Consider the following 26146-nt stretch of genomic DNA (forward strand, 5'->3'; position numbering starts at 1 on the left):
ATATTTATAATTTCAAAATGTAGACCAACTCTTTTAGAATTTTTTTTATCATACTATCTAAATTTACTGAGGAGGAATATTTAATCATTCTAAAAACGATATCTTTAAAATTGTGCAATTCAAGCCCTAAAATTATTTTTGGTCTTTAGAAATATTTCAGTATTCTTAATATGAAAATGAAGACCAACTCTTTTAGAATTTTTGTCATCATACTATCTAAATTTACTGAGGAGAAAAATTTAATCATTCTAAAAACGTTTTTTTTTTAATTGTGCAATTCAAACCCTAAAATAATTTTTGGTTTTAAAAATATTTTAGTATTCATAATTTCAAAATGAAGACCAACAACTCTTTTACAATGTTTTTCATCATACTATCATAATTTACCGAGGAGGAATATTTAATCATTCTAAAAACAATATCCTTAAAATTTTACAATTCAAAGGAATATTATTTTTGGTCTTTAAAAATATATCAATATTCAAAATTTCAAAATGAATACCAACAGAAGAACTTTTTAATCCCAGTGTAAATTATTTTGCATTTTGCGTTTGAGTTCCTTGGTTGTAAAATGTCAGTGTTAAATAATATTATGTTTATTAAACCAGAAAAACGTAAGCAAATTTACCGTTGTTGGCGGTGAGTAAGCGATAGATGCAGTTGATGGGGAGGGGGGAGCAGCAAAGAGAGAGAAAGAGAGAGGGAGAAAGAAAGCCTGAACTTAAAGGAAACTGCATTCGAGTGAGTGAGAGAGCGAGATGACTGACTGATTGATGGCCAAAACAACAATAAAAAACCAGCAACAAGCGGAGATTGAGAGAGCGAGCTTGAAGTGTTGTTGCTGCCGTCAGTGGGTTCTACCTCTTCTGCTTCTTCTTTCTTAATGAAGGTCAATGTTCGTACGCCAACGCCGCTGTCGACGTTCTTCACCGATTCCGATTCTTCAGTTGATGTCGACGTTCTTCTCTGATTCTTCAGCTGCTTTATTGTCGATGTCTCTTGATGATTGGCCATTGTCTTAGTTGTTTTTGTTCAGCTTTTGGCTTACACTTTAAAAATACGTAAAATAAATTTGAGAATATTAAAACAGTTTAAAAATCAAGTTCTTCCTTTAATTTTTCAGCTCAATGTTTCTTGTTAAATTAAAATGCAAAAGGCTAGCATGATTGATTGAAGAAAAGCTAAGAAGATGGTTTTTTTAATATTTGTTTACCTTATCAAAATAAATCAAGGATTACAACCATATTATCTATTTCATTTGTGTAAATAACTATAATAAAAGCTTATCGACGTTATCGATCGCTGTTGTACACTGTTTGTGTGGTGGCAGCGATCGAGCAGAGCAATTCCCTATGCCCGCTTTATAAGAAGTATCCCACCGCTAAAGTAAATGGATAAGAATAACTAAAATTCTAAAATTGTTTTTCTTAAAAAAACGCGATTTTTAATCTTTATAAATTTTTTTTAAAACTATTATTGTTTAATAGCTTACTTTTATTATACAAGCAAGTTTAAAATTTAAAATGTTACCAAGTTATGCCTAGTCTTTATTTCATAAACTATTTTCTTTTACTTGTTAATGTTTCTTCTTGAGTTGATGACTTTTCTTCATCTCCCCTTTTTCTTGACCAATTCGAGTTCATTTAAGTACAAACAACTCCAAATAAAATACAACCCATAAAGCTGGTTAATGATACTTGATGTTTTGTGCAGGCGTGGCTCTCAGCTGGAGTTCCGTTCATTTAATTTTTCATACAGCCATAGACCATCCATATAATTATGAAATAATTTAATTGTTTCAATTTTGAGCCGCCTGATGACTGCACTGGGGGCACCCCTCTAAAACTAATGTTTTCCGGGCCTGGCCCCATCGGTAATCTGGTGGAACCTTTGACCGACCTAACCCTAACCCTCTGATTGCCCAGAGTACATAACTCTCCCCAGAGAACGCGGGTCTACGTCAAAAAGTTCTTTGGGGAAATTAGTGGGGAATAACCCACTCGAATCGGCAAAGGAAACGTTCAAATGCCCCTGAGAGAAAGGGAGGTCGCCTTTGCCAAGTTCAGTTCAAAGAACTTCCTACATCTGATTAAAGAAATAATCAAGGGGCGTGCAAAATATGGTGAGTGGATTTCGTAGGAAGGGGTAAGGCGAAATTAAAAAGCAAAGAAAACTTCTGAACCGACCCTAAAGTGCCATTTCCGTTGGACCAGCAAAAAAATTATACACAGACGAACTTAAAAAATTAGAGCTTAAACAAGTTTTTAATTTTAAACAAATTATTTTAGACTGTTCAACTTAAGTCAAGAAAAATAAAAAGAGAAATTTGTATCCTTAATACAAATTTACTTAAAATATGGCTAAGGATTCTAAAATATAATATATACCAAAACACATAATAATATTTAATAAAACGATACTCTTGTGTTTTGTAGATTAAATTCCTTAACCCTGATTAAGTCATGTTATGGAAGCTTAATTTTTCTCGCTAGCGAGCTTTGACTGTACGAAGTATAATAATTTGCCGCATCTAATATCGCAATTTGGAGTGTTGTGAGAAGGAGTCGTTGGTCGAAAAGCGTGCGGTTCGTTGGCTTTAAGAGTGTATCACAAGCAATTATGAACGTTGACCTTCTGGCAAAAAGAAAAAAGTTTCCACTAACCGAAAAAGGTGAAAGAACACACACTCGGCCGGAGACCCCAAAAATGAAGGTAACAAAGACATTAGCAGAGACAGCGAAATGTGGAGAAAACATAACGACAGCTGGGGGGACGGAGAATAACCCCAGAACCAAGAGCCAAGAACCCGTGAGTTAGGAACCAAGAACACCAAGATGAAAATGCGCCAGGCCAGAAGAACAAAAAGTTCTCAAAAGCAAACAGGCAAAGGAGAGGCAGATATAATAATAAAGAAGGCGCGCGCGCTGTCGAGTGCAAAACAAAGCGAATTTTTGGCCAACAGAGCAGACACAAAAGACTCTTCGCCGGAGTCACGGGGTCTAAAGCACATACATATACTATATACCACAACACCATATTATATACATAGATGTGGGTACTATAACCTGGTCGCTGACTTTGGCTCTTTTTGAAAGTTGAAATGCTTGCCTAGGTAGAGCCAATAAACGAGTTTGAAACAAAAGAACAGAAACAGACGCTTAGCTAACCTATCTACCGCCCCCCAGTCCCCCCTCCCTGACCTCTCCACCCCCTTTTTGTTTTTTTTTTTTGCGCGTGTGAAGATCGCGAACTGGGGAACGGAATGGTAACTGGAACAGACGCTGCGGCATTGAACCGAGTCGTGAAGAAAACCAGAAAGGAAGGCTATAAAGCTCCGGGGACCAATTATCCTCCTTCGCCATCCCCACTTCACAGGTTATGATGATATTGCTGATCCGAAATGGATCCATCATAATTTGCAACTTGAAACACGTTTACATCTATTAAATAACTCATTAGGAAAACTGTTTTTAGGAGTCCTTACCAATGTTCAGGATAGGATGTTCCAAAAACAATGAATAAACCTACTGAAAGAAAAGAAGAATAAAATCAAATCAACACTTATCTTTAACTTTTGTGTTTAAACTCTTCTATTTACTATTAAAATAACCCAATACTAAAATGTCATCATCTTAAACTATCAAAGCGTTACAAAATTACTTGGAACTGCTTTAATTTGTTTAAAAGATTATTTCCAAAACCATTATATTTTCTTAAGACCTTAAGACTTCTCCTATACCCGCATTAAGTTCAGTGTCTTTAAATTTTGGTCGTTAAACCGTTTTAAATTCTAAGGTCAAGAAAATCAACAATCTACCTATAAACATTTGCTGTTTCAAGCATCCGTGGGAAGACACCCTTTACAAAGTCAAATTTAAGCTCAGCGTTGAATTCAGGTGGCAAAGTTGACTTTCATGTCTCATTCCACCCACCAGCCCATTTTCATTAAACCACTTGAGCTGAGAAATTGCCCAAAAAGTGACAGTTAAAGCCGGTCATAATTAACAGCGTTCATCAATTAGACGAGAACCGCCCATACACATAGGAAATCCCACCTTTAACAACAGACCGCAGTGACAAAGCTTTTAAATGCGGTCTCTCATCCACCCACCTCCCATCGTAGCCCGCAGGGAAGCTTCTTTCTTTTTTGTGTACAGTGCATAATTAACGTAAAGTGTTTCGCAGGGCAAACCAAATAAAAAAGTAGGGGAGTAGGTATACGAGATCCAAAGGACATGTTGGAAATAATGCGTGTACTTAAGGGCTTTTATACCCTAGCAAATGGCATCATTATCTTGCCAACAAGTTGGCCGTCAATAAAAGAAAGCAATTCAGATCTTCATTATAAATTAAGTCGGTATACCCAACACACGTAGAATTTTATAACATCTTTATTTCTTTATAACATGAGTTTTCATAAGCTCAAAAGCAAATTAAGATTTTTATTGCCTATAGTTAAGACAAAATATGATTCTTGTAGTAAAACATGATTGATTTTTATCTATTTTTAGAAAAAACCTGTTAGACTTGACCTAAGATCGTAATCTTACGGCTGACATTGGAATGATTATGAGGTAAGTTTTGGGAAAACTTGACATCAGAACATCATTGAGATGTTCTATGCTGTTTAAGGGTATTCAAGTTTTCGTTCTAGTCTATGTTTTTTTTTGGGTTCTTTTATGCATCCGCATAGACAATAAATCTATCTTGAGACCGCTTTGGCAAATCCCTCTCTCTTTTTCACCGCCGTGTGTCCTTCGTACTAGAAACCCAATACCTGCCAGCATGTGAAGTGAAGCTCAATGGAGTGAGATATGATGGGGACGCCGGAAAAGGGGACGGACGTTGGCTTATTCATCATATCTCACGTACGCGTCGGATGTCTGGAGTAGCTCCTCTTCTTCTCATTGATATGCCATGCGGGTCCCCTTTTAGAGCGAGACAGAGGGAAAGAGCGAATGAGATGGCCAAAGATATAGGACCCCACATACCGAAGGCAAAACATGTGCTAATGCTGTTATTATATATCTTTTTATACCCGGCAATCGTAAACTTATGGGGTATATTGTATTCGGAGAAAAATACGTAAGGGGATTATTATGAATGGGATAAAATAATATAATATAATATATAAAGACAAAAGTCTGTAGAACCAAGAGTTTTAAAGATAATACGCTCTGAAGGCAAAATATTTTTTCTTAATTTGGTATTATATAGAAAAACATTACGAACTGAATGCTGCATATAAGCAGGATTTTGTAGAAACAAGAGTTTTAAAGATATTACGCTCTGAATAAAAAATATTTTTCCTTAATTTTGTATTATTTAGAAAAACATCAGGATATCTTGTTGGTCGAAACACTTGATAATATAGTTTTAACTTGTTGTTTCAACTTCCGCCCTAAGTTTGTGGTATAGGTGATATACTTAACCACAGGACATTTATCAAGAGATTTGGTTGATGGAATCACAGATTTATTTCACTTTTTTTATATTTGTATTAAAGCCCAAATGTCTTGTTGCTGTGCCTGAGCAACAAGTTTGTCCGATTTTGTGGGTTTTTTTGAATTTTTTTTTTTTTGTCTATTCATGGTCCGCAGGTCGCTGGTTAGTTGGTTTATTGACATCGCCGTTCTGCCTGCGTCGACGTCAGCGTTAGCCACACACTTTTTTCAAGTTCGTGAATTTTTTAGCCGTTCGTTGACTTTTGCCGCTGTTGTTTTTCTATGTCTGTTAACGTTTTATTTATTATGTCCAAACTAATGTCATTTAAAGGCTGTGTGTCTCTGTGTTAGAGACCCCCATCTCTTTTTTTCGGTTTCAGTTTCGCCATTCGCTTCTAGTTAAAAAGTCTCTCGCCCCTTCGCAACAATATTTTCGCAACATTTTGACCAACCCGTGAACTTTCCGAGAATCACAAAACAAAGAAAAGGAAAAAAAGAAAAAAAAAAATTGGAGAACAGTATGAAAAAAGCTCAGACTTAAGTTCGGATTTCAACAAGCTGATTGAAATTTCCTGAGGGGGCGTCTTCTTCGCTTATTAGTTTAATGCGAATTATGAGGTCAGTGCAGAGACCAACAGAAAAAAAAAAAAAATTCACAGCGGGAAGACACCGAAAAATAAAGAAAGACAACAGAAGAGAGTTCAATAAAGTGCCCTCATTAGCTTTAATGTAATGGGATATGGTGGGCGTTGAAAGCCGAGAACCATCGGCCTCGAACCTTTAATAGTGTCCCAAAAAAACGGATCCCCAACCATATGCGGGCCAAGTGGCTAAAGTTACGTACTCCACAAAATTTAAATTGAAAGAAACGCCTTTCATCGAATTCTTATTCTTAGTATTCTGTTGTCCACTTAATTTATTGAAAAATATTAAAAAAAAGAATATAAAAAATCTTATAGATGTTGTCTTCTCAGATTCTTCTGTCTTTGTTAGAGAATCATATTATATGAATTTAACATAATAACTATATATCATATATATGTAGATCACTTTGATTTGTAAATACCTTTATCTCATATATTAAGGTTAATCTATCTATAAGATATATTAGTTTCTTGATTGGTCGATTTAACCAAAAAAATGGATCTCAAATTTTAGTTAAATATTATCTGGCCAGAATCTCTAAACCAAAACATTGTCTGTATCTAGGTTATAAAGTCGACAATCAAGAGAGCTTATGAAGGAAATTAGTTACATTTTGTTTTAATCCCCGTTTTTGTTTTTCTTGCTTATACCATGCATAAAACGCTCGTGTTCCGGAACAAAAAGGTGTAACTAACTGCTTATAATACCAATGCGCCGATCCATTAGTGACATAAGAACTGACAAATGACTGACCATAGATGGAAAGAGAACATGCAAAACTTTCTGAATTTTTACCACTTCCTGCTTGTAAGAGAGGCTCGATCGAATGACTGGTTGGTATTGTTCATATAGAGAGCTCTTAAAACACGGCTTCACCTGGCATTCGAAAGAGCGAAAGGGACGGGAGAGCGAACGAGGGAAAGAGGGAAAGAGAGGGAGCGACAGCTGCATCGCCTGCTGCTGCTAATTTCCGGTTTCAAGTGTCACATTTTGTTCCAGCCCAACGTCTTTCCCGAAAAATTATTGAAAGAGCCATAACAAATATGTGATCGTTGTATTTTATATGGTTTATGGGTTGGGTTTTTCCCCCTCCGATCAAGGGAAACATCTGGCGGCGGTAGTTGTGTGTGACAGCTGCTAAAGGGATCGCTCGATCGCCATCCCCCTCCCTCATTTCTTTTTTTTTTGTTCCTCTCACTCTCTCACCCATGGAAATTATTAGCCTGGCTGGGTTATTGAAAGGCGCTCGATTGAATTGTCTGTCAATATGGCAATAAAACATTTGAGGCTGAGGTCGGTGGGCTAATGAACGTTGCCGTGTCGGGGTCTAACATATGTAGATCCCCCCTCCATCGGTAGAAAGATACTGCTTTTGGTATTTCTTCAACTCATTCTACGTATTTCACATGTCAACACATTTTCATAAAAATCATAATATTGTAATGAATTTATTTGTTTTTTAACAAAACATTTCTGGTTTCTGTACCTTTCTTTGATTTACAGTCATCAATGACGTTTTTTTTTCCTCATAAAGAACCTTATCACAGTTTCTTATCAATATTATTGTAAGTTTTATATTATTATATATTCGTATTAATTCAATATTTGCAGGCTCTTTGATTTTAATGTTTATACTTTCAATAATAAAGTTTTTTTCTTTTATTTATTTTATTATTTATTTGTTTAGCAAATATGACTCAATGACTTGACAACCTTTATGTTTGTTTGGTTGTGTCAAGGTTTATTTAAGATGTTAAACGCAAATTTTTCCAATTGTCATTAAGTTATGTACACCTAAATATTTTACTTGGCCTACAAATTTTACTACAAGTCCAAAGTTTTTATGTCTTACATGTGCTTGTTTGTTAAGAACAACTTTAAAATGGCTCATTAATGCGGGTACTATTCTGAATTTTTATGTTCGGTTCGTTAGCAAATGCTTTTTGTGGCAGATGTATTTCAGTTTTGCGAGGTACGACTGTATTTCTGGCCGTAGCGAAAATATTTCAACGCTTGGCGTAATTGTTTTTTCTTTGCCATTGGCGGCTGGCTCTTTTTTTTTTTGTTTTTTTGCTGGATTTTTTGCGGCCGTATCTTTTTTTGCTACTTTAAGCACGTCGTTCGTCAGAGGAGTAAAGTCGAAGGTTCATGAACCGCCGGCAAGGACAAAAGTTGTGGCTCTGGCGGTGGGACAGAGAGAGGGCTATACAAATATATGGACATATCGATCACATAGGGAGGCTGAAAACCGAACAGATACTGGTGCCCGTGCCATATCCCACTATTCCACTTGTTTCCCTGCAGCAGCGGCATTATCTTCCCATCCTCAGAAAGCCACTTGAACCCATCAATTCGTGGAATTCAGGCGGGATAAACAAGAATGAATACAAAAAAGGAGGGAAGGTTATATTCGGGTACCGAAGCTCTAAAATACCCTAGAGGATCCAAGGTCCTATTTGGAGATTAAAGAATATACATACATTATACAAATAAAAACTAAGAGTATAGATATACAAGGGTGGTCAAAAGTATTTTCACAAAAAAAAAGTTAAATATATTCATAATTTGAACTTACATCTTGTTAACTTTGGCATCAATGGAAAGGTAATTTAAATGCCGTTTGAATGATACAATACATTTCTTAACACATTCAGTACTTATTGAAAAGGACGAATTTGTGTGAAAATGTCCTTTTTGAACTTTTTTCCTCGACTTGAAAACTTAAATTTTTTGATGCAAAAAGTTTCTTCAAACAAAAATAATAGTAACTGCAAAAAGAATTTTTCAAAAATCATTTTGCTTATATTTTTTATGATTTTTTGAAAATGCTTAGAAACATGCATTTTAGCCATATTTTTCTCTTTTTCATACAAATTTTTTCCGACAGTGTCACCTTTAAAAAATCATAAAAAATATAAGAAAAATAATTTTTGAAAAATTCTTTTTGCAGTTACTATTATTTTTGTTTGAAGAAACTTTTTGCATCAAAAAATTTAAGTTTTCAAGTCGAGGAAAAAAGTTCAAAAAGGACATTTTCACACAAATTCGTCCTTTTCAATAAGTACTGAATGTGTTAAGAAATGTATTGTATCATTCAAACGGCATTTAAATTACCTTTCCATTGATGCCAAAGTTAACAAGATGTGAGATCAAATTATGAATATATTTAACTTTTTTTTTGTGAAAATACTTTTGACCACCCTTGTAGATTGTTAAGATATGTGCTATGGTTTTCTAATAATCCATTTAATTTCTGTATTTAAAAAAGAGACCAGATTAGATCTTCCTAAATACAATATGTACATTGAAATAAATAACTATTGTTACTATAGTTACTAACCATCTGCGCATGATAATTAGAAAGTCCTTTAGGAATAGGGCGAGATTGAAGAATTCTAAATATATAAACAATGAATGTAAATCCGTAGGTCGATATAGATATAGATTGGTATAATATTTGCAATGCCTTTATATTAATCCATTGAATTTATGTATTTAAAAAGGAGACCAGATAAGATCTTCCTAAATAAAATATATACATATATTGAAATAAATAACTATTGTTACTATAGTTACTAACCATCTGCACTTGATAATTACAATTCCATTTAGGAATATGGCGATTGAAGAGTTCTAAAGATATAAACAATGAATGTAAATCCGTGGGTCGGTGCGTCAGTGCGTTAGTCACGCAGCTTCACGTGCGATACGATACCATCGCAATTGGCGCACAAGAAATCACTGACCTTGACTTTAAACAAAGTTTAAGGCCCTTTGTAGCCGCCAGTATATAGGTGTATTTCGATGTATTTGTATTCATGTATACATACTCGAACAAGCAGCATAATTATAGAGCCGAGCGGCGTTTCTAGACTGGTTTATTCTCCAAAGTCCCCGGACGTAGAGCTCTGTGGCAGCGAAGTCGAAGTCGACGTCTGCGGTTGCCATTCCACGTTATTCTTTTCTTTTGATCAGAAAACGTTGGCAACGCACATGACGCAAGCGCGCAGACTTTTACCTTGCCTTTCACCCTCCCCCCACCCTGCATTTCTAATTCCCCATCTATCTTTCACATGTTTCTATTGCATCAGCGGTATAGGAAAAGTCACCAGTTGTAAACTAGCCTAGTTGGTAATGACCATAAAGAGCTAAACTTGCTTATACACAGGTTTAGACGTCTATTTACTACGGAGCCAGCATTTCTGGTCTTGATCGTTGGTTCTTCCTTTCTCTGGAGCAGGAGAATTAAATAGTTCGGTTCGGTTGGGTTTAAAGTGTAGATGGATGGATGTTTACTGTAAAGTGGGGTGTTATTATGTGGACACCGAAATTAGTATGTTTTATTCCAGTTCGAGCTCAATGATTTTTATTGATTTCATTTTTAAAGATTTAAAGATTAAACTTATTTATAGAACCTAAAGATACTTTTTAATGTTGTTTTTATTTGATGCATATTTAAATCAGAATTAAGCATTATTTTTAGAAACATGCTTATATTTTGTAGATTGCATTTTAAGTCCTATCCGTTCTAAAATTCATTGGAAATCATAAAAACAATTTAAATTTTCAAAGAATTAAAATTTTTGGAAACGCTGCTTTCCATCCATAATATACCACACCGAAAGACCTGTAATTATTTCCAGTTCTGGTTCCTTTCATATTATGACACTTTCGAGAAATCTGAGCTCATGCAAATTTAAAACCGTATAATCGTTTATTGCGAAACAAGCCCAAAAATAAATTTGAATGATAATCTTTTGACTCACTTCAAAGGTTCTATGCATGGGGTTTTACCAAAAATCGAGAGATACTACTACCAATTACCCCACGACCAGTGTTATTTTCTGCATTCTCCGCTGCTTCCGCTCTTCGCAGCCCTTTTTTCGAGCTCCTCTGTCTCTGCTTCTTCTTCTTCGCCGTCATCGTCCTCTCCTTTGCCACTCTCTTTGGAAGTGCAGCTCACTCCCACTCACATGTACATATGTACATACAGAGCCCGGAATACTTGGAGTGCACTGCTCCCTCGCGCAATTTATGTTCTGTTCAAGTACATACAAACATACAATGCAATACATATGTACGTGTGCCAGTGTAGGAGGTTGTCAGAGGTCAGTCTCATCGCCGTATGTATGTGCGTAGCCGTTCCAATTGCCATTCCATTCCCTTGGGCGTTCTGCAGAAACTAGATTTACCGCTCTCTTACCCCCTCTCTCTCTGCCAGTCGTTTGCTGGTTCTTTGTCTCTCTCCCGCTGGCGATAACTGGTTGAGTGAGTTTTTTTTTGTTGTTGTCCGCTTTTGTCGGCTTGGCTCGTTCGTTCCGTTGCCGTTCGTTCCATCGTTCCGCTTCTTGTAAAAATTCTTCTTTGCCACGCTGGTCCATTCTCAGTCGGTTTCGCTCTTCCAGCTCTCTCTGTTCCGCCAAAGAAACAAGCCCGATTTACTTTTTGATATTCTGGTCTGAGCATTCAGTTCTTAAAAAAACTTCGCCGCATAAACAACACAGTTTGGCGCTCGCTCGCGTTCACTTCCCGTCGCGTCCAGAGAGAATATTATACTACTACTGCCTACTGCTGCGAGAGTGTGTGCGTGTGAACTGTGCGAAAAAAGCAATAAAAAGTATTAATACTAGTGGAATAATAAGTAAATCTAAGTGCAACCGAAACATACACATACCTAGCCTATGTACGTATGCAATGCAATAAATATGAAAAAAATATTTGCATTCTCAAACTCAAAACAGCAGGAAAATAACGAACAAATTGTTTAGTTCTGCTGCACACTCTTCTTCTTCCACCGATGCCGTAGAGTTCATCAACTTGTTTAGAATCGCGTACGTGAGTGCTGCTCTCGACTGTATGTATGCGTTATAGTGATGATTGTGTGTTAGTGTTGCCTTTTCCTGCTGCGCTTCTTGTTCGGAGCTGTCTGTCTCTTTCTGGCGGCGCATCACTTGCATTGCTGCTGTTTGTTGCAATGCAACAAAACATTTTTTCTTGCCTATTCCCCCACCTCCGGCTCTTCGCTTCCTTTGGCGTCTGTTTATGTGTATCTGCGTGTGTGTGTGTCTGTGTTTGTTCTTTTCAACGGCCGCGCGCATTGTTGTTGTTTGCATTAACTTTTTACGTTTCTACGCTTTTTGTTATTATTATCTCATTTCTTATTTCGTTTTGCGCCACTGTATGCTTTCTACACTCACGGCCAGACGATTAAGTCCAGATGAGGAAAGTATGGGAAAAAACACTAAAAAAAAAAACACCGTCGTTTTAAGTAAAATCATTTTATCAGTGCATATCGTTTTATTTAAAAAAAAAAAATATGAAAACAGTCCATGCTAAGAAACAGAAGTCTTACAAATTTTTAAATCATCACCCCATTTTTATCTAACCATGTATACCTTCTTTGTTTCGCCATTTCTCTTGACCAATACCCACTGTAATTGCCAAGCAAACAATATCCCATAATGATGAAACGGTTTAACAACCTTTTAAGCCCAGAGGGGTGCGCACTTCCTTCAACTCAATGCACGACGACCTTCCCCCGTCCAAAAAGTCCGAGAGTCGAGCCTATTTATCGCGACCCAACTGTTTAAACAATTCCCCAACATTCAACTCTTGGCGACTTTGTTCATGGGTGTTTTTGTTGTTTTATTTTGGTTGTTGATGTTGATGTCGATATCGTTATTGTTTTTGTTGTTGGAGCCGCCGCTGCGATGCGGAAGAATAAAACACGAGTTTGTTTTCTTGTTTCTGGGTGTATTTTAAACAGAAATTATTACGGCAATGTTCTTAAAATTTAATCACTGTAGACTGACAGACTGATCGACGTGCAAACCACGCTTGGGGCCTCTCATTAATATACAAACTGCCGGTCTGTGTGAAGTGCTGCCTGTTTTATTTACGCCGAAAAATACAAGACAACAAAAATGATACGAAAAAAATGGAAAAACGTGTTTAAAATTTGTTCCTATCTCTGTCCAGTATTTGGTGTACAAACATAAATACGTTCAGAACGGAAAGCCAAAACATATAACATATATAATTCCATGTGTCTTGTTTCACGCTCGATTTGGTGACGCCAGCGGAGCTAAAATCTACGCTTACTGATTAAAAAAGCTGTTGCCGCTGGGCTTTATATTGTGTCGAACTGATTTCAGTAGGCACTCGAAAGCGGGAATTAAAAAAAAACCCAGATATTATATTTTAAAATCCAAAAATGTTGGCCCTAGTAACAAAAAACGTACATTACTAATGTTGACCAACGGATTGATCAAAGTATAAACAACATCTAAATGTGTTTCAGATCGATATCGCTTCCACAACTCAAAATTTAAAAATAAGTACAACTGTACCAGGGATTGAAACATTGTTTATGGGTATTCGTCGGGTTAAAGAACCTACAGAATTTCAAAACATACAGCACCATCGATAAATCATTATCATTCAACCAGTGAACACTGTAAACTGTCTGCTGTTTCGAAGATTTTCTGATTTACAATTCAGATACGATCCTTTCATCAGCAGCGATTTGGGCCATCTCCAATCGATTCGCCATCGCCATCGCAATGTCTTATGTAAAATGCATTTCCTGTACTGTTTTGTTACTTTCTGAGATTTTCTAGAACTCGGTCGGGGTCGTTCCCTCGCTTGTTCCCGCCAGTCTTTGCTAGGTCTTCTTTGCCTGTACCAATTTTGTGTTTTCCCCTGCTTTGCGTTGTGTTTTCTGAGTTTCCATTATCAGAGAGCGTCGGCTTCGCCACCACCACGTAATAGATAACGCAGGGAACCCGAAATTGGTACATCTCTAATTGAAAATGTTAAAGCAGATAGTAAATATTTATCGAAAGTTAACACGCAAACGAGGCGAACTGAGAACACGTTCCACTTGATTGGATGATGTGGTGCTGCAGCTCTAAAAGATAGCATGTGCATCTACCGCTGAAATTCCTTTATAATAGGAAATATTATAGTAAGTTATAAAAATATTAAGTTCAAATGGGGCTTATATTTACACTTTAACATTCTTGTGTATTAGTCAGTATGTCTATTTAAAGATTATTTATGTTTTTGTTTTGTTTTGTGATGGTCAAAAGTAAGGAAGTAATTAGGTGCTTCTGTAATTTATGGTTCTATTGTAGGTTCTAAATTTTAAAGTAATCAGATCGACAAAAAGGCCATGTAGGGGTAATATTTGGGGTTATTCCAAATTTGTCATTGGAATGTTCTGAACTTCTGAATGGAATTGAATATTCCCGGCCGACACTGTACCTGTGCAAGGTTGTCTCGATATTTCCTACCACCACTGTGCAGGACACACAGACACTTGGCCTCTCGCTCGCTCTCGCAGGAGAGCAGTGAAAGAAGCAGCAGCAGCAGCTAACGAACCACAGACACTACAAAGCGCAGTAAGAAAGAAAAATGTTGTGCAGAATAAAAAAGACGAAAAAAATGAGGAGACAACAGAAAATAAAGAACAAGAATTGCAACGACGCCGTTGACCTGCGGGGCCTTTGAAGCGAGTGGGAAAGAGAGGGAGATGGTCGTGGGAGAACGACCCGCGAAGAAGAACGAATGGAAGGAGAAGGTGAAAGAGGGAGAGGAGAGGAGGAAGAGCGTCTGGGATTGGGATCTCGGGACCCTCTGGTAAATTGGATGCTGCCGTTCTTCTTTCTTCCTCCTCTCCTTCTCTCTTCGGCAACAATAAAACTCCCTTGTGCAGATTTTTTTTGTTTTTCCTCCTTTTTTTTTTTTGCCCATTGTCTCCTTCAATAAAATGCGTCAAGTCAATTTCATTGAGCAGCAGCTGCTGCTTTGGGGGTCGCTTCGCTGCTGACGCATAGCTGGCGTCGTCTGAAAAAAGAAGAAAAATAAAAAAAAAATTAACAAAAAACTACAAAAAATGCGGGAGGAGCAAACGTCGCAGAATTCGACGAATTTCACTGGGGGATTACAGTGAAGATCGTTTAGACAGACCAATGTTCACGAACAAACTATCCATATCTTCTTGTCACGCTAGCCTAAAATATTTTGGGATTGTTAACAGAGATATGACAACATTTTAGGTGCTGAGCTTAAAATTAAAAGGTCTATAGATTAATATTGATGCCTTATAAAGAACTCATACATTTTTAACTTACTATTTGCAAACAGATACTATAGATACTTCAAAACACTTTAAAGATTCTTTAAATGTTTAGGTCCTTAGTTTATGAAGAAATTATTCAAGAAATAATAACCGGCCCAAAAAATGTATAAATTTAACAACAATTTCTTGAACTTAACATAATAGATACATATGTATCTTTTAAATAATTGGTTTTACTTGATTAATGACTTTGCTGTATTATGTTGCAATCGACTAATCGATATTAAACGATTATGGTTGAATAGCTATGAGGTAATGAAAATAATAAGATCTGAATGTGCATATCGTTTCTCTGTACTATCCATGCAGTTGCTCTGCGCCAATATCCACTGTATCTGTAATTTGCATCGAGCCAAGACAGCGGTCGTGATGTTGGCGGTGCCTTTGCGATGAAATTGAGGATGCGAATGGGATGGTTGCTATGGGATGGGATGAGGATTGGAATTGGGATCGGGACGGATATTTTATCTGCCAACTGACAGCATTTTTGTTGTTGTCTCGGTTAGAAGAAGTCGTGTATCTGTTGGGGTGTGTGTGTGTCTGTGTGGCAAGCAGGTAAAGGTAGTTTTCTTTGTTCTGTTTTATGGCTTGCTCTTTGTGCTGGGCGTCTCTTTTATTTTTCGCTGCAGTTTGAGTGTCTGTATCCTCTGCATATAGTTGCGGCCATAATAATAGTTCTAAGCTTTTTATTGATGCTTTAATCACTAATCATTAAAATACGACATGAACGTAACTGGTTTTAATTTTATAGTTTTTATTTTAATTGAATTTTAATTTTAATAACATGAATGGCTTTATAGCATTTGGGTATTCAGCGGATAATCGTAAAATGAAGAAGGCGTCAATAAACTAATTTATACACAGTAGCATGCTTATAAGAGGCTTAAATGCAAATATAATTATTAAGCAAACAAAACGGGTTTCTCTTTCATAATTATTTAATTTGAAAGATGCATATGCATACAGCTAGTCGAATTATTAATAAATCATTAACATTATTTATCTGGAATACGTTTTAAGGTGTTTAGATTTAGGCAGTGCCAATTTGATTGACCACCACTGTCTGTGGGTGTATGTGTCATGGTAATTTCCTTTGTTTTTGTTGCTGCTATTGCTGCTTTTGGTACCATTGAACTCTCTGCTGCAATTGCAACCCCAAAAGCATTCCGCAGGGGAATGCATGGAAGTTGAACACAGCCTTGTTTATTTTGCTGCACAACCAGAACGTATTCCCTCCTGCTTCCTCTTCCTCTCTTTATGCAATTTTGTGGAATTACAGTGGGTTCTAATTTGAATAACACTTTTATAATTGAAAAGTTCTGGTTTGGTTTGTTAAATATTTCTACAATTTATATTTGAAATTATTGTTTATATCGCTACAATGCCAATCTCCTTATCAACATTATAATTTTAAAAGGAAATTGCAATTCGTATCTTTAGTACTTGAATATTTATGTATTTAGCGATAAGAAAAAATATTTCATTTAAATCACCAAACTTGTGTACAGTAAAGTCAAGAGATTTTTTAAGTATATGTATTCCGTTTGAATAGTATGGAGTGGAATATGGACTATAAGCATCTAAAACTGGTTTTATGTTTGATTTAGGGAGGCTCGACTGTCTTTAATGTATAGGTATCCCCCCGTGCTTTATTTTTGCTCCCACACACCATCTAGATTTGGCTTGAACTTGGTGCTGTCCGCTCTTGTTCTTGATCATTATTTTTTCCATAATCATCGTCATCAGCAGCACATCGCAATGCCTTGTTTTGTTTTCTTTCCACTTCTCCTGAGCCATGAAATTTATAATCTTGTACAAATTGTTTTGCATTAGTAATGCCTGTGCGCAGTTTGTTCCACTTCTCACATGGGGTAACCACGTCCACGTCGATTCTTTTGCTCCGCTTTGCTTTGCTCCCTTTCTTGTTCTTGTTCTTGTTCTTTCTTCCGCCCTCCCTCGACTCTTCTTCTTTTTGTGCTTAATTATGGAAGAAGGGGGATTTGGGATAGGGGGGAGGGGGCTCGGGCACGCCCTCAGTGCACTGCACTCGCATTTCTGATTATTAGCCCGCTCTATTTTTAAACACTTTTACAAGCGGTCTGGAATTTGTTCGTACACCACCCCTCTTTATATACCCTCCCAAATAATGCTAAGTAAAACATATGGCACAGACATTGAGCTCCACACCCTCTTCTCGAAAAGCGGAGACGATACAATTCTTCTGACGGGCCTGTGGCCCCAAATGATATTAATCTTGTCATGATATACAATCCAACTGTCAGTTTGATTTGTTCCGAACCAATTAAATAACCTTCCGCCTGGTTTCCGTCAACTATCTCCGAAATTTGCTAATCTAATCGATAGACAACTTGATTATTATCAATTCCACTTCAGTCCCCCTGCCTAGCAAGGCTTAATTATTGCTCTAACTGAGGGTATTGCACTTTTAACATATTTTCTATCAAGTATAATTTTAAGATATGGGAGGTTATTTACTCAAGACAAGTTATCTGTATAGATTGTTTTAATTTGGGTTCAGAAGTGGTTCTCTGTTATAGTCAAGTGTTTAATTGGAAATTCGTTAGAAACCAATTTAAAGATAATATAATCAAATGTTTATAAAGATTATTACCGAACTAAAAAAAATAGTATGGTCTTAAAAATGCTATGTATAAAGAAATATAAAACTAGTTAAATACCTATAAATTTGATTTTAGATTGACTTGATTGAGGTAAAATAATCGAAATACATGGATTGGAAGGGTATTACTAATTTCCAGATACAACAAATCAGGTTTTCCCTTTGAGAGGTGACGTTTTGGTGCTATTCTTGTGTTTATTAACTAATTTGTTGAAATCGACGGTGATAAATTTATGAGTCAAGTTTTTTTTTTTTCTACGGGTATGTGTTTGTGTGCGTGCCAGGTGTGAGCGAAAAGTGCTAAAGTGAGTGAGTGATCGATTCCTTTTGAAGATCTCCGCTTCTTTTTTGTTGCCCTCTCCCATTCTTTTCGTTTCGCAACAGTTGGTAATGTTGCAAAAAAAAAAAATGCCGCTATTTTACACGTGTAAATCTGTATTTTGCATGTGTGGTGGTGTGTATGTGTGCGGATTTATGTGCCTGTCGTCTGGCTATTTTCCTCTCAGTTCTTCCGCTTGCCGCCCCCTGCTGTCTTTTGTCTCTTTTCCGCCGCCTTATCTGCCGGTGTACAGAAATTTTCGCTATGCAGTTATGTTGATGAGATGCGAATGCGATGATGATGATGCTGCTGCTGCAACGTCATTTCAAGCATAGTTGTCTCTTCTCTTCCTCTCGAAAGTTCCGTGGCAACATAGAACAGCGAAATGGAATGGAATGGAGAGAGAAAAAGAAAGGGAGAAAGAGAGGGGCAGAGGGAGAATGAGAGAACTTTTTGTTTTTATTGCTTTTGGATGCGGTCGTTGCCCAAACTGGGAAAAAAACATGCGCACAGCGTACACAGAAAGAAATTAGTAATATGAAACGAAATTGGCACCTTTATGACAGATCTATGATTGTACAGATATTATTTGAAATTGGCTATTTAATTTATTTGCTTATGGAAATAATACAAACGTATTTTATTAATTTAAAAATAATACAAATATTTATTACCACGAAGTTTAACCATGTTTCGTTTTTAATTATTTGGCTCAGTGTATTTATCGTTTATCGCTTCCTGTTTTTGTTGCGCTTCTCTCCGGTTAACTCTCTTTCTCGACTACTCTCTTCCGCCTCTCTTTTTTGGTTCTCGCACGCAACCTGTAGCGCGCGCAAAAAATGTTTTTTGCCGTGGAAAATTGTTGCTCTTACTGAGGGGGAGGTTTCCTGGTTTTACTTTTATTTATTTTGTTGTGGGTGAGTGGCCGCCATATTGTTTTAGGGGTGGCTAAAACATAAGCAACGCGAGGGGGTGGCGATGTGCAGTTGTATTGTTGCTTTTGCAGCCGGCATTCAACAGTTCGGCGAAATGAGCGCTCTTTTGGGCTCTCTTCGTGGTCGTCGCTCTCGCTCTCTCTCTCTCGCTTTATGAATGTAAATAGGATATATTGATTTTTCCCGGATTTTCCTGTTCTATCTTTTCCTCTATCATTCTAGCAGTTTGTTGGTTAAAAGGCAGACAGACAAAAAATCACAGACTGAAGTGTGTGTAGCCTTGCATTGCGTTGCTGCAACTTTTCGTAGTTGTTGTTTTTGGAGCAGCAGAATTCCCAGGACATTTTGCCGCTCTCTTCGGTGCCCCTCTGACGCAGTCGCTGCCTCTGCCTCGGCCGGCGTCGCTGCTTTCTCGGGGACCTGAGCTTTACCCGGGTCGCTGCATTATGCGCAGAGTTAGTTTTGCAGGGAGCCGCGTCGCATTCACGTCACACGCGATTTGTACATACATATAAATGGCGAACATTTTGACCATTACTTAAGTTTGCAGTGTCCTTGCCGGGGAAATGAGCAACACGCACGAGACGACGTCATTGTAATAATTAAAACAACAACAAAACAAAGCCCCCCTCAATTAACCTTGCCTTTCATTATTATCCTTTCTAATTATTATTTTGTTTAATTTTTTCATTGCAGCCTTTTGTGCGCGCAACGCAATTAACTGACAGCACTTGAAAGTATGCTACACAAATTTGTTTCAACTTGTTACTGCAACAACAAAGACAACAACAACGGCAACCATCCCACGCACTTTATTATATAGACTGCGTAGCGAGAGCGAGCGAGAAGGCAACAGCAACTAGCAACAAGAAGCAACAACCACAACAACTACAAACAAAATACCAGGAAACAAAACTGGAATATATACAAAATTCTACAACAAAATATAACAACAAAGCAGTAAAGGTAAGTCGGCTTATCTCCATTTAATGAGTTTAACCTTTTGTTTTTTTTTTTTGTTGTTTCACAGTGTTCCCTTTGCTGGGAAAATCACCGGTAGATATTGGGTATTTATCAGGGATTACGGGAGCCTACAGAGGTTGTAGCAATTCTGATAAGGCGGGTGCAAAGAAAATTTGTAAAATATAATAGTATTTCACAATGTCTGCACAGAGAAAATTCTGACGTTCTCATCTGAGTAAAAAATGTTCTTAAAAATATAAGGAGACCTTTAAGTTGAAAATGTTTTTATTTTGCTCGAATTAAGTTGAATTGGCGTATATATGTACATAGTATATTAATCCGTTGTTTATACTTAAAAGTTGTTAAATAAACTCAATTTTACTTTACTCTTCTCACCATTTCGTTCTAATACTAAAAACATTGATACTAAAATGTACTTACACGGTTTTTAAGAACGAATGTTCTCAATTCAAGAACAATGTTCTTGGATATTTCTCTCTGTATTAAAAAAATACCAAGTTCGGAAAATAGAAAGTAATATGGAAGATATAAGTAAGGATCAAAATAAATTTATTGATCACTAAATAATGATCACTTATCAAATATTAACATTATTCATAACTTGATGTGTCCTAATGTATTACATACATCTGTACTTTGTAAAAAGGAATGCATAATTTTCGCGAATTTGTCATATTTTCAAAACTTTATTTTTGGACCATGTTTAGGAATACCAAATTAGTTTCCTTCACAACGAAAATGAGAATGTTAGTGAAATTAGAAAGGATTTTCTAGGGAGCTCTGTGAATTGCTTTTGGCTTGGTGGGTGTGTGTGTGCATGATAAATGTACATCCAGTCTAGACAGTTGCAGTCCCCTTTCCCCATACATACATCCCCCTGGCATACAACATTTTCCCCCCTTGGGCGCATTTTTCGGGGTTGATTTTGAGTTTCGTTTCGTTTCGCTGGGCTCTCTTGGCTTTCACTTGGATTGCCTTTTACGTTGATTTTCTTGTTGACGGAAGTTTCGCCTGCTCTGGAAATCTAGAGAAGTTTCTACAGGGCTCCCCGTTTTTTGTTTTTTTTTTTGTTTACTTTTTCTGCGACGGGGGTTTGTTGTGAAACTCCCCGTTTATTTATCCTGTTTTTGCCTGCCATTGCCATTTCACCCAACTCCTATACCTTTCTCGAAGGCAACGAACCGCTATGGCAGCCAAAAAGGGGAAGTAAAATTATTATTACGGGGTGTCCTTCTGTCTGTGCGTGCGTTTATTGCATTTGTGTCCGTCTCGGAGCGAAGGATAAAGGTTAGGGGTGTAGTCGAAATGGAATGACAGGGGCAGGGGTCTGCTCTCCCGGTCAAAGTCCTTTCATCCCGCACCCAACAGTACAGCTTCCCTTTTAGCTTCGCTTCTCCACTCTGCCGTAAGAAATTGGAATTGTGCCTTAAAAGCATTCCGTGGGGGCGCGTATCCTAGTTTGATTCGATTCTGTCGTTGGGGGAGTGGGAAATAGTAAAGATGGGGGGGAAAACAACACATACCTTTCAACTGTCTTCGAAGATGTTTAATAAGAACACGGGTCACAGCTGTCGCGCTTTAGGGGATTAGATGGGACAAGCCAGTTGGAAGGAGGCAATTAACTACAAATTATGAAAACAAAGGGGGGATGACTAAGAAGGAGGCGGCCTTTTGTGGGGTGTGGCATATATTCGTTTGTTTGCGGGGCCATGGAAATGCCAAACGTTTCGGTTCAAGTGGAGGAGCTGCTGACTCATGAGGATAAAAGACAAGGACCGCAGGTGACTCATGGGTCAGTCGATTTAAGGGGCGGAAAAATGGAGGCAGAGCGTTGGCTTAGGAAGAAAAATGCGGTGGTACAGGCAGCATTAAAATAAAAGGCGAGATTATTCACCTTATTATAAAGCAAAATATAACCCAAAAAAGTAAGGAGGGAATGGGAGCATATGCTATACATTATTTTCTAATTAATAAAATACTTAACTTAGTTGAACCGAATCTAATCCATGTCTTCACTTGCTTTCTTCCCTTGCAGCTGTTACTCCTAAAGGTAAACGGAGCCACCGACGGCAACTACAGCACAAAGATGGCGTCCTCACCGACACCATCTCTGGACTCGATGCGGGGCGGGGCGAACTCGATTGAATCGTACGAACACGCCGGCTATCTATCAGACTCCCCGCTCACGTTGAGCGGCTCTTCGCCACCGGCCAGCGATTCGGCAATCTGCAGTGATGAGTACACGGGCGGCAGCAGCGTAAAGTCGCGTTCCGAGGTTACGGTGATCAATGGCCACCATCCCATCTCGGCCTCCGTCTCGTCCAGCTCTTCGGCCAGCTCCTCCTCCTGCTCGTCGTCGTCCTCGTCCTCATCCTCGTCATCGTCCTCGTCCAGCTCCTCGACCAGCGGCCTCAGCGGTTGCGGCAGTACCAGCAGCAGTGTGATCAGCGCCAACAATGTGGCCAGCAGCAATGGACCGGGCGTGATTGGTAGCAATCTTCAGGGCTCAAACAATGGCAGCAACTCAGGCATCAGCAGCCTGGTCGTGGGAGCCGGCAAGGGAAGCAACAGCAGCAGCAGCAACAGCTCCTCGAGCAACACATCCGCCAATGGATCACCGCCGCGTTGCACCGCCTGCAAGAGCAAGTGCAGCGATGCGGTGGCCAAGTGCTTCGATTGCCAGAGCTATCTGTGCGCCAATTGTGTGACTGCTCACGAGTTTATGCACTGCTTCAACGGGCACAATGTGTGCTTGATCAAGGGTTTCGAGGCGAGCACCACTGGGACTCCTCTGTCCGTGGGTTCGCCCAGCAACAATCCGGCCTCAAATGAGTTCAAGTACGCCAGTTCGCTGACCATGATGCTGCAGCAGCAGCAGCAACAGTTGGACTCGCAACAACAGCAACAGCAGCAGCAACAATTGCTGCCGGCGCAGCCTATGTCGCAACTCTCGAAGATTGTATTAGCAGCTGCCGCTCAGGCAAATTCCCAGGAGCAGCAGCGAGAGGAGAGCATCTATGGCTCACTGCACCCACAACAGCAGCAGCAACAACAGCAGCAGCAGCAGCAGCAACAACAGCAGAGGCAACTCTTCTGCCCACGACACAAACAGGAGCTGCTCAAGTTCAGTTGCCGCACCTGCTGCATCCTTGTGTGCAAAGAGTGCATTGTGTTGGAGCATTCTACAGGTCTCCATGAACTGGAGAATGTGCAGTCACCCGGATTGACGACAACCTCGACGGGATCCACGGCCAATGACACCGCTTTGCAGACTCTGCTCGCCGACATGCGCGGCAAGATTGGCGAGATTGTAGGCATTGCCGGAAACTCGGACCAGATTCTCACCAAGGTGAAGCTGCAGTACCAGAAGGCGCACAACGAGCTTAACGAGACGCACCAGTTCTTCGCCTCCATGCTGGATGAGCGCAAGACGGAACTGCTGAAGGAGCTGGAAACCCTGTACTCGGCCAAGGTGAACAGCAATAGTTCGTGGCAGCAACGCTCCCGTGACTTGATCGACAAGGGACTGGCCACATGCGAGGCGGTTGAGCGGAGTCCAGCTCCGCCATCCTCTTTGCTGGCAGAGGCCCTGCTCCTGCGCAAATCCCTGGAGCAGCAGCTACAGACAGGCATCCAGGAGATGCAGCTTCCCTTCGAGATGGAGTTCATGTCCAACTACCAGTCGATTCAGGCCGGCGTACGCAACACCTTTGGATACATTCGGGCAAGCACCTCGGATGGAGGACATGCTGGTCTGAGCCTGACCAGCAATGGACATGGAAAGCAGCCCCCGATTGCCCGACCCACACAGAGCGCCAGCAACAGTAGCGCCAGTAGCGCGGGCAGTGGCCACCATGGTCACCACCAACAGTCACATCACCATGGCCACCACAACCATCACCAGACGGCACATCATCAACAACTGCAGGCGCAATCATCGCTGCATGGCTTGGGTCTTGGATTGAGTGGTGCCAGTTTGTTGGATAGCAGCTCTAACGGAGGCGGAGCTGGAGGAGCCTTCAGCAACGGAGGACTTCTGCTAAGCGGACGTGATCGCAACGCCCTGGCCGTGGAACAGCATTTCGGCGAACTGATGCCCAAGCGAGGAGGCGGTAACTACAGCGGTAGCAATGGATCAGCCGCCAGTACCGTGGCGCTTCACTACAACCCATACGAGAAGTGGAGCAACGGCGGTAGCGATAATCTATTTTCGTCTGTTACAAGCGGAGGAGCCAGTAGCTCTGCAGTGGCCGATGCCTTTGCCAGCCTGTCTTCGGTCGGAGGAACCGTGGTGAGTGGCGGTGGAGCCGGCGGAAGTACCGTGAGCTCTGAGTCGCTGCTTGACCTGACCAACAAACTGCTCTCGGCCACTATTTATCCGCCCAAGTCGCAAATCAAGCGCCAGAAGATGATTTACCATTGCAAGTTTGGCGAATTTGGCGTGATGGAGGGCCAGTTCACGGAGCCCAGCGGTGTGGCTGTGAATGCACAAAACGACATCATTGTTGCGGACACGAACAACCATCGCATTCAGATCTTCGACAAGGAGGGACGCTTCAAGTTCCAGTTTGGCGAGTGCGGCAAGCGTGACTCCCAGTTGCTGTACCCGAATCGTGTGGCTGTTGTGCGCAATTCCGGCGATATTATCGTCACCGAGCGTTCGCCCACACACCAAATACAGATCTACAACCAGTACGGCCAGTTTGTTAGGAAGTTCGGTGCCACCATTCTGCAGCATCCTCGCGGCGTGACCGTGGACAACAAGGGACGCATCATTGTGGTGGAGTGCAAGGTGATGCGGGTGATTATCTTCGATCAGAACGGCAATGTGCTGCACAAGTTCGGGTGCTCCAAGCACCTGGAGTTCCCCAACGGCGTTGTGGTCAACGACAAGCAGGAGATCTTCATCAGCGACAATAGGGCGCACTGCGTCAAGGTGTTCAACTACGAGGGCCAGTATCTGCGGCAGATTGGCGGCGAGGGCATTACCAACTACCCAATTGGCGTCGGGATCAACTCGAACGGGGAGATCCTCATCGCGGACAACCACAACAACTTCAATCTGACGATCTTCACGCAGGACGGGCAGCTGATCTCGGCGCTCGAGTCGAAGGTGAAGCACGCCCAGTGCTTCGATGTAGCGCTCATGGACGACGGCAGTGTGGTGCTGGCCAGCAAGGACTACCGGCTCTACATTTATCGCTATGTCCAACTGGCGCCAGTGGGTATGTAAACAGAAACACACAGACACACACTCCATGGATGGGAGTCCGGAATGGAGGAGGATCTGTGGTCCGGCTCTCACTACTGCTCTAAGCTAAGTTCTCAATAGTCTGACTTGCGCGGTCTCTCCAGCTCTAATTCTAAATCTACAAAATCGAAATCGAAAGCGAAATCTATAAAAGCCCCTTATCTCCCCCGATCTGTCATCTCTCATAGCCTTAGACTTTGCTCGCTATGTAATAACACACACGCACACTGTTGGAATAATTTTTATTATCTTTTAAATTATTGTTGAATTTTGTTTTATTTTTTTTTATATATATATTTACACTGTTAAGCTTAGTTTTTATTTTGTGTGTATTTGTTTATGATAAATATATATATTGTGTATTCATGTTCATGTTCAAATCGGATAGTGCCGCCGCCTCTCTATATCTTTGCACACTTCTCACTTCAAAGCCCTCCTCTCTCGCGTGCAAGTCTCTCATTCGTTTTGGCTGTCGATTAAAAGCGCACCAGACAAAAAACAAAACACACCAGAAACAAACAAAAGAAATGACACTTTTAACTATATAAATACCAGAAGAAATCCCTCCACTTTTTTATGTTCGTTGCAGACTGCAAACAAATAAAAAAAAAAATACTTTAAAAAAATTAACAAAAAAAGAAAAGAAGTTAATATAAAATAAATTTAACATTTAACAGCTTACACAATGTCGAAAAGGAAGGATAGCCGCGTATCGAGCATTAATTAATTAATAATTGATTGTAATTCTTAGATATATGATTGCGCAAATTGTTTGTTATTATTAT

General features: G+C 39.5%; 1 protein-coding gene across 6 annotated transcripts in view; it reads left to right on the forward strand.

Annotated features, from left to right (window-relative positions):
• Nucleotides 1-26146, forward strand: part of LOC119548683 (brain tumor protein) — a 43645-nt gene that overhangs the window by 10173 nt on the left and 7326 nt on the right. Inside the window, exons 2-4 of one of the 6 annotated variants that reach the window (XM_037856127.1) lie at nt 4512-4574; nt 19823-20092; nt 22146-25335. In XM_037856127.1, the coding sequence (XP_037712055.1) occupies nt 22197-25335 (3139 nt within the window). In that variant the 5' untranslated portion in view covers nt 4512-4574; nt 19823-20092; nt 22146-22196. The other 5 variants (XM_037856128.1, XM_037856129.1, XM_037856131.1 and 2 more) reach the window with 5 other exon arrangements.

Source organism: Drosophila subpulchrella, chromosome 2L (assembly GCF_014743375.2).
Source record: "Drosophila subpulchrella strain 33 F10 #4 breed RU33 chromosome 2L, RU_Dsub_v1.1 Primary Assembly, whole genome shotgun sequence".
Classification (NCBI taxonomy): Eukaryota; Metazoa; Arthropoda; class Insecta; order Diptera; family Drosophilidae; genus Drosophila; species Drosophila subpulchrella.